Source organism: Rhagoletis zephyria, unplaced genomic scaffold, assembly GCF_001687245.7.
Source record: "Rhagoletis zephyria isolate East Lansing unplaced genomic scaffold, Rhagoletis_zephyria_1.1 Rzeph_scaffold_18262, whole genome shotgun sequence".
NCBI lineage: Eukaryota > Metazoa > Arthropoda > Insecta > Diptera > Tephritidae > Rhagoletis > Rhagoletis zephyria.
This window is the reverse complement of record NW_016175323.1, coordinates 1-10,125: the sequence shown is the minus strand read 5'-3', so window position 1 is coordinate 10,125 and position 10,125 is coordinate 1. Positions and strand designations below refer to the sequence as shown.

Here is a 10,125-nt window from a genome sequence, read left to right as displayed (position 1 = left end):
TAAAGGAGAGCATGACGCCTGACAATATCGTGGGGCACATGATAAACTCCAAAGCGGTGTTGAGCAGAATTAAGGCGTGGTCCGCAATAGTCCTCCAGGAGCTAAGAGCGAAAGAAAGACAGCGCAGTAGCGAAAAGAGAAGACTGAACGAGAGATAAGCCAGAAAGGCGTGTGTGAAGAGCCAATTGGCAAAGCTACGCCTTGCGACGTAATACCTAACGGCGGTCCCGCAAGGCGAAACACAAGGCTTCAGACGTCGGAGTTAAGGGTTTAGTACGTAGGCGCGCTGTCTCGCAAGTCCTGAATTATGTGATAACATAGTCTGGGCGTGGTCCCGAATGAGGTGCACCCTTAGCGGACAGGATGACGAATCGTGCATAACATCTTTGGAAGATTCCCCCTCCGTTGAAAAAAAACAAAAAAAAACACACGATATAGGCGTCGCCATGTCGAAAAATCCTCTGCATTGAGAAGAGGGTGTTCAGGAGTACTTTTAGTCGTATGCAGAACGCAGTGTCGTAACTCAGTGTGCTCCGCTGCACCAAGGTCTTTGCACGTCGGCCACTCCGCTTGCTCGAATAATAGGAACTTTGGTCCATATATCCAAAACTCGGAGCCGTGCTGTGTGTTGAACTTTGTCGCCAGATCGGCGGGGTTTAACTTCGACGGAACCCAACGCCAATCAGTGGCGTTTGTCGTCTCGAGCACTTCGCCTATATGATGCATTACGTACGGCTTAAAGTTTTTGGGATCCATGCGCAGCCACTTTAGGACAGTTTTTNAACTCAGTGTGCTCCGCTGCACCAAGGTCTTTGCACGTCGGCCACTCCGCTTGCTCGAATAATAGGAACTTTGGTCCATATATCCAAAACTCGGAGCCGTGCTGTGTGTTGAACTTTGTCGCCAGATCGGCGGGGTTTAACTTCGACGGAACCCAACGCCAATCAGTGGCGTTTGTCGTCTCGAGCACTTCGCCTATATGATGCATTACGTACGGCTTAAAGTTTTTGGGATCCATGCGCAGCCACTTTAGGAGTCCGACCACCAGAATCGAGCATGTATCGGCACTCTCAGCGCTGCTTTAACGGTGGTTGCCAACCTCACGCCGATTACCGCGGCTTGTAATTCGAGCCTCGGTATCGATACTGGCTTCAATGGGGTAACCTTCGATTTGGCAGCAACTATAATGGTGTCGACTTTGTTACCGAACTGAGTCCGTATATAGCAAACGGCGGCGTATGCGTGCTCACCGGCGTCCACAAATGTGTGGAGTTGGTTACACTTAGAATTTGTTAGGAGAGGCGAATAGCAACGTGGGATTGTTGTGACTGATATTGCTGGCAATAATGTCTTCCAAAGACACCATTGTTTGTAGAGCTGTTCTGGAAGCGGTTTGTCCCATCCGATGCAAGAGCGCCATACTTCTTGCAACAGTATTTTCAACCCGATGGTGTAATGTGCTAAGAATCCAAGGGGATCGAAAATGGACATCTTGCAACAGTATTTTCAACCCGACGGTGTAATGTGCTAAGAATCCAAGGGGATCGAAAATGGACATGAAAATCTGGAGAACTTCTCTCTTCGTCGGTACCACGTCGCTTTGCAAGATATCTCGTCGCATTTTAGAGAATCTGCAAATAAACTTAAAAACATCATTATCTGGGCCCCAATACAAACCTAGTATTTTTTCCGTATGGCCCATTCCTTTAGGGGGTTGAGTTGCAGCGATATCGTCACTGAGCTGTTTGAGCACAAGCGGTGCGTTCGACGCCCAATTNGGCCCCAATACAAACCTAGTATTTTTTCCGTATGGCCCATTCCTTTAGGGGGTTGAGTTGCAGCGATATCGTCACTGAGCTGTTTGAGTACAAGCGGTGCGTTCGACGCCCATCCGACGCGGATGTGAAATCCGGCTTCAGCGTGAATTCTTTTAACCTGTATTGCTAGTTGTAATGCTTCGTCTTCGCTATCGACGCTATCAATGAAGTCGTCCACATAGTGGTACTTTTGTATGGCTTCGACAGCTCGCGGAAATATTTTATCGTATTTTTTGGCATTTATGTCACGGACGAAGTGCGCGAAACATGGAGCGCAGCTAATACCGAAGGTAAGCGCACGCATGACGTAGATGTCCGGATTTTCCAACTCCTCGTGATTGTCCTTCCACAGAAAACGCTGGGCATGCATGTCAGCATCTCTAAAGTTTATCTGGTGGAACATTTCAGCGATGTCTCCACAAATAGCCACTCGCCCGATTCTGAACGCTATTAATACATCAGTGAGCGAGTTCAGAAGGTCCGGACCACTAACGAGAAAATCGTTGAGAGCAACTCCATTAAACTTAGCAGCCGCGCCCCACACTAGTCGCACCTTTCCGGGCTTATTAGGATTGAGCGCGATAAAAATCGGTAGGTACCACACACGATCCGTTGAGATATTTACTTCGTCGATTGACAGCTTTCTTGCGTAGCCCTTGACCAACAAGTTGTTAATTTGTTCTTGCATGTTGCGACGCAGGTTCGTATCTCTGGCCAACTTCCTTTGCATACAATTAAAGCGCTTTAGTGCGTTGTCAATGTATGAATATTTAATTTTTGCGGGCCACAGTGATTGACGGTACTCCCTTGCCGTGTCCATCCCAGGCGACACTTCGTTGCAATCGGCTCAAACCAGTCGCCTTCGCGAGATTTTATTGGTACGGCCAGCTTCCAGCAGTTGGCTCCGATTAGGATGGTTGGCTTTGCGTTTTCGTACGATTTTGTAGGAAGGCCGCGCAAGTATGAATACCTCTTCGCAATTTTCTCCATGTTGAGCGATTGGCTAGGTAGGCCCAGCCGCTGGACTGTGTGCACCAGTGTTGCCGCGAAACGTTTTTAGTGGTAGCTAAATTCCAGCTAAAAAAGAGCTAAAAATCGTCGTTGTGGCTAAAAATGGTAGCTAAATTATTTTACCTACATCTTATATATAAAAATAAGTGCACGTTTTTGGTGTGACAATATAACTTAAGAACGGCTTCACCGAAGTCAACCAAATTTATGCGGCATATTCGGGCCATCATGCAGATATTTTATGCGGAGTTTGCCCAAATTTGGAAAAGGGGCGTGGCATANAGTACACGTTTTTGGTGTGAGTTTATAACTTGAGAACGGCTTCACCGAATTCAATAAAATTTATACGGCATACTTAGGCTATCATGCAGATGGTTTATGTGAAGTTTTCCCGAATTCGTAAAAGGGGGTGTGGCACCTTCCATACTAACTAAAAATTTTTTTGTTGTATATCTCTTGAAATATTTGTGGTAGAGTACTGGAATTTGGTATAGAGGTATAACAAATAATTCCATACTCATGGATAAAAATGGGCGGTATTGGAAAAGAGAGCGTGGCACCTCCCATCTTATATAAAAAGAATAAGTGCAAGATTTCAACCAAATTTATACGGCATAGTCGGGCTATTATGCAGATGGTTTGTGTTAGGTTTCCCTGAATTCGGAAAAGGGGGCGTGGCACCACCCATACTAACAAAAATTTTCATCTGGTATATCTCTTGAAATATTTGTGGTAGATTACTGGAATTGGTAGCTATACGTGGCCTGTCCAAGAGTTGGCTTTCCAAATTGTTTATTTATTCATACCCAAGATGGAAAAACAAAAAATGTTGTGTATCCAAATGTGTTGGATTAAGATTTAAAATAAAGAATCAAAAATTTATGAGCGAATGATTAAATGATTAAATGAAAAGGGCTAAAAAAAGGGCTAGGGGCAATTTCAAATTTTTGTGGCCAAAAAAAGAATTTGGTAGCCAAATTTAGCCACCAAAGGGCTAAAACGGCAACACTGGTGTGCACTTCGTTTATATTGTATTTCGTGCCGTGGTCTGCGTTAGAGATTTCGATCGATGTTCTAATCGAGCCATTTTCAATTCGCGAGTTCTCGCCAGTCCAGCGAAGGCACAACGTTTCTCGTACCCCACACAGATCCAGCGAATCGTAGATTTTTTGTTCCATTAAGGTGACGGAAGATCCTTCATCTAAGAAAGCGAAGGTATCTATTGACTTAGTTTTCGAATAAATGCGTACAGGTATAATGCGAAAGCATGGTGAAGTTTCTTCTTCGACATCTGTATGAGTATTCACCAACTGCTTATTCACTGTTAGATATGGTGCATTTCGCTCTGACTGAACTGCCGGTGCATTGCTTACTAGCGGGTCGCTTTTATGTAGAAGCGCATGATGTTTTGACTTGCAGCTATCGACACCGCATTCTTTTTTCAAGGAGCATCTGCGACGGTGCGCGTTTAGGCATTGGCGACATAATTTGTTTTCCTTTACTACATCCCATTTTTTTTCTGTGCTGAATTTTTTAAATACGTCGCAATTCTGAATTTTGGGGTCATCACATTTACATGCATAACATGTTGCCTTACCATGGTTGGCCGTTCGTAACGATTGTGTATGCATGTTAATCGAAGCGCTTTTTTTGGAAACACACGGCGGAACTACTTTGCTCGCAGCTTCAGCGATTAGAAAAATCCAATCGGCAAACGGCTTCATGACAGGCACTCGTTCATCGCGTAGCTGCACTAGCCCAATTCAATTTGTGTTGATTGGGCAGCTTATCAACAAATTTTCTAACCAGCATGGGATTATTTAAGTGTGCTTCCATATGGCAAGCCTCCATGGTAGAGCAGATGTTTCGCACACCCAAGGCGAATTCGATGAAACAGTCAAGCTTTTCTTTTGGCGGCGGAATACGCCTGGCTTTTTCGATCAGCGATTCAAGGATATGCTCCGGTCGTCGAAGCACATTTTGAGTGTTTGAATTATTTCAGGAACCATTGACGGCAAGAGAAGTTTACAGCATACCATCTCTAGCGCTTTGCCCTTCAGACTCCTTTGCAAGCGCATGAGATTCTCCGCGTTCGTGTATCCCGCAACTTCGGTGCTGTTCTCGTAGTTGCTTATGAACAGCGGCCAGTCGTCTGGATTTCCACTAAAAAACGGTAAATCTTTCGGGATCACCTGTCTAGCTGCAAGCTGTGAAGGGGTCGGAGAGGCTGTCAGATGACTATTTCCAATGAGCGACCCAGCACTTTGACTCAATATTTCATACTTTCTCTGCAAATATTTCTGCTCAATTTTCTTCTCCTCTTCCAATAGCTCCAATTGCAGCATATGTTGTTGAGTGTAATTCTCGCTGCTTCTTGGAACGGCATTGTTAGTTGTTCATGACATGGGATGTTGCTCAACCTATTGCCGGTAGCCTGTACCCAATGTCGCTAGCCCAATCTCGTCGTTTTGACGTGCGGTAGTCTGCTCTACGAGTGCAAGCGATTTCGCTGGATGTAATACTGCGGGAATTGCATGATGCGCCGTAGAGGTGACGATCGTTGACACTGACGTCGATGCGGTCGGAACTTTATGCTTATTTACCAACGATGAACCAGGCCAATCTGTTGGTTGTTGATTATCCATATTTACCGCGGCCGAAGAAGTATCACTAGATGTTCTAATACTGGGCGATGATGACGCTTGTGGTTGTGCTGATATCGCAGTGGACGTTTCATTACTCGCTGCCGGAGGAGCACAGGTGCTCGTCGCAGTAAAGGCTGGTTGCGAGGTCTCGCAAATATTACAACTCCAGCTCATATCTGCTATTATCTATTTACTCCAACGCAATCGTAATGGAACCACCGGTCACACAAATCGCACTGCACCATTTGGTCATTGTCTTCCCGTATGCATTTTTTGCAATTATATTCTTTTGGCATTTTAACTTGCTCTGCGCGTTTTTCGCGATTAATAAACAAGACACACAACTTTTTTAGCGAACTTTAATAACTTTTTATTAGCGATGCGTTTCTTCGCGTTGCGCTTTAAAAATATTTGTGAGCTTGACGCCTCTTTAACATTTCATATACAAAGAACCATACCGTTTAAATTCACGGCTGTATATATAGCAGAACTTCACTAAAATAGAATAGGTGTACATAAGCTCATACCTAACGGTGACCATTTATACATATATGCATATAAATAACTCAATTGTGAGATCTATGCTTAGATAATTTACAGTGGTGTAATATTAAGTATTAAGTTGTAAATGTACTAATATTTAGCGGCAACACCAATTATAGAATTAGAACTTTTTGCCATCTATTTTGCAATCAAACAATTTCTACCCTACGTTTACGGAACTCATTTCATTGTTAAATCGGACCATAGGCCTTTAGTTTATTTATTCAATATGAAGGATCCAGCCTCAAAACTAGCAAGAATACGGCTTGAATTAGCCGAATACAATTTCACCATCGAGTACATTAAGGGTAAAGCAAACGTAGGTGCAAATGCACTTTCACGCATTCATTTGGATGAAATCAGGGAATCGACGAAGCATGTTATTGCAGTTAAAACCAGAGCAAGGACGAAACAACGGTACGGTAAAGACTTACGAAACAAGGATTAAACAGACAACTTAACTCAGACAGTAAAAGTTTACGACAAATTTGCATACAATTTTTCAAAAAAGCTCCCGCGTATTAGATCACTTATAGTTTATTATAATAATAATGAAATTTCAACTTTAAAAATTTATGCGCATATAAAACATAAGAAACTCGAGTTAATTAATGTTGAGACTGCTAACGAAATAATGAATTCGGAGGATTTATTTTCGAGGCTAGAACATGAAGCCAGCAATCACAATATTAAATGCATTATTGGAAACACATGACCCGCTATACTGCGAAATTTGTCAAAAACTGCGAAAAATGTCTTTTGAATAAAGTCAAAGCTAAAGTAAAAGAAAATTTAATTTTAACGCCAACCCCAATTAAACCATTTGATAGGTCCTTTACCAGAATCCAAATATGGCAACAAGTTCGCTGGTACTATGATTTGTGATCTAACAAAATACCTGGTAACAGTAGCTATACCAGACAAATCAGCTAAAACTATTGCTTCTGCTATCTTTGAACCTTTTATATTAACTTATGGCATCATGAATTCAATTAAATCTGACTTAGGCACAGAATTTAAAAACGAAATTTTATCAGAGCTAACCAAACTTTTAAATATCAGGCACGATTTTTCAACAGCACACCATCACGAAACTGTTGGCACAATCGAACGGAACCATAGAGTTTTCAACGAGTACTTGCGCGCATATCTGAACGAAACTTATGCTGACTGGGACGCGTATTTAAAATATTTTACTTTCTTACACAATACCACGTCTAGTACAATTTTTTGATAACAAATTTACACCTTTTCAATTACTTTTTGGCAAAAAGGCAATTTTACCACATGAATTGCAAAAGATTGAAATAGACCCAATCTATAACGTCGAAAATTATGCTAAGGAAGTAAAATTTCGTATGCAAAAGTCACATGCGTTAGCTAAAGAGTTGACTAACAAACATAAAATTCAAAGAAAGCAAACTTACGACACGCATGCACGTCCTTTACTTGTAAACAAAAATGATATGGTTTTAGTTCAAAAGGAGCCCCGTGACAAAGACAAAAGCATATACCAGGGCCCATACGTAGTGACGAAAGTAGACGGTGTGAACGTAACTATATTTGACAAAGACAAAAACAGATTAAGGACTATTCACAAAAACAGAATCCAGAAAGTTAGCTAACAGTCGAAATCTTAATCGATTTTAAAAAGTTCCATTTCACTCAATTTTATATTAATTAAATTAAATTAATTAACGAAATTAATTAACAAAGATTTGCACATTACTGCGTCCCGAATTCGAAAACACGAACATATATATAAATATAAATTAAGATCTGAAAAATAGTTTATGTACCCAAAATTCCTATTTTCAACCATTTAAAATTACCTAATTAAATACTTAGTCAAAATTTAATGTATAAAACGAAAACTTAAAATATCAAGATTTCATATATCCCTAAAGTAGCTGCTTGGCTTATAGAAAAATTGTTGCATAAATATTCAGACAACAACAAAAAAAAAATAAAGTTTTGAATTTCAATATTTTTAATAATTTTTATTAAATCACACAGTTAATTCACTATACAATATAAGCGTTTATTAGATAAAATAACGTTCACATATGTATATGTTTTAATTAACTTGTAAATCTACTGTAAATATACATATACATTTAGTGTAAATCAGGCTTCAACTACTATATTAATACTATTATAAATACGAAATATGTTTACTCTTAACTGTATTATTTATACGATAATTATGAAATTAATTCCTTATTAATAAACTAATTTACTAATAAGAACTACATAATTACATTTAGTATTCAATTCAATTTTTAGAAAAACTAAATTGTTCTGAACGAACTAATTTAAAAAGGGAAGGAAAATTCCCAACGCATTTAAAATTCGTTCCTTCAAAACAATTTAACCTGGATTTGCTACGGACAAGAAGAATGTGGCAAACTTGATCAATTTGCCATATTCGTCTTTTTCCAAAGGAGGGTGATGTAATGCGATCAAGCATACAATCTGCAACCCTACAAATTACTTTAAATTACCTTAGATGAATTCGCCCTATTAAAATTAAAAATTTACGATATTAATAATGCAACGCTGTAGTATATAAGTCATTAGCAAATAAGTTCAAGATTGACATAAGAAATAAAGGAGAGTCATTCTTTCGCGCGCTTTCAAATCGAAAACATCAAGTTTTAATAATTTATTTTTTGCTACGACTTGTTGGCAAACAGCAAGCGCCCAACCAGTGGACCTAGCAACAACTGCTTCCGGTAAGTGCCGGCAGTGCACACCGAGGACCGGCAACACCAACAGCCTGCAAGCAGAAGGCGTTGGCCGGCATTAGCGCCGGCGGAGCACCAGGGCTCCGCGTGAGTGAGTTACGCACCAGGTACGCCCCCGAAACTAACGAAGTGGAATAATCCACTTCACAATGTAGATTTTTGCGATATACATATTTCGGAAAGATTTTTGAAATTTTACATAGAGCAATTTTAAACTGAATCTCACACACGCATTCTCATTTTCACCTATTTTGAACAATTTCAATTTTCAATTTTGTATGGTTTTAAAATGCTGGTAAACTTAAAAAAATCCTGGAGGGCGAACTGAGTGAACGGTAAAGTATTTTAAACTCTCGATAAATATGCGTTTCAGAGAATCTGGGTATTTCAGTTTCCTCTTGCGGGTAACAAAAGGGCGAGAACTCTCCCCAGAATCAAAAATTAGGATTAGTGCCACAAGAGATTATTTTGCGAGATTTAGCCGATTGGGTATTTGAACCTCAGCCTGGTGTAATTAATCAAAACGAATTGAAGGATCGATCAATTTCGCGTCCACAAAATAAGCACTGTTTGATTGTTAATAAAGAAATGGTTAATATCAGTGTTGCCACAAAGATTTTTAATTTTTTACCAAACCTCTAAAAAAATTACCAAAATTTTTATGAGTATAATATTCTAAACAAATTTGAAATAATTTTTCGACATATGTAGATAATTATTTTGGCGACGACTGAACTACATCACGTCTGAGATTGTGGACAGCTTAGATCTATTTATATTTTTCGACCGAAAGATGAGTATTTCCTCTTCTTTTATCTTGATATCACCATCGACAGAGCGTTTAGATAACGAAGATGAACAATTTACAGCTGTAGTTGTCCTTTTCAATGTGTTCCGACTATAACAATTCACAAGTATTTTTAAAACATAAAACAAAAGAATCGCTCAGAGATTTACAAACATTTATAAGGTGTTTAATAGTTCATTTACACTACCTATTGTAAAAATGCAGATTACAACTCGAAAGAGGTAATTGCTCATATATGTAAAGTACAAGAAAATGAAAGGAAAATAACAAAAAACGAATAAATAAACCTTGCAGATCACCTCTTGTTAAAATTATCTAAACTCTTAACTGTAGTTAAGCGTTTGGTGGAAACGAGCTGTAACATACAGCCCTTTACATAAAGTATTTTACATAACTTAAAAGCAAAACATGAAACCAGCAAATGTATCGTTAAACGGTATAAACAATTTTATACATCGGTCACATTCGTATTTAATCGGAAAATTTTAATTAGTAATGTGAAATTATTTTCTTTTACCATTGGTTCTGGCGGATACGGATAAAAATGATCCAAA

General features: G+C 39.6%; 1 protein-coding gene across 1 annotated transcript; it reads right to left on the bottom strand.

Annotated features, from left to right (window-relative positions):
• Window positions 1–431: 431 nt before the first annotated feature.
• Window positions 432–1,884, bottom strand: LOC108380109 (uncharacterized; the record flags this gene model as incomplete). Its single annotated transcript, XM_017636478.1, has 3 exons — window positions 1,794–1,884; window positions 1,034–1,677; window positions 432–781 (listed from the first exon to the last, which is right to left on the bottom strand). Coding segments are annotated over exons 2-3 (808 nt in total), but the record flags the coding sequence as incomplete, so codon positions are not given.
• Between the last annotated feature and the right edge of the window lie 8,241 nt (window positions 1,885–10,125).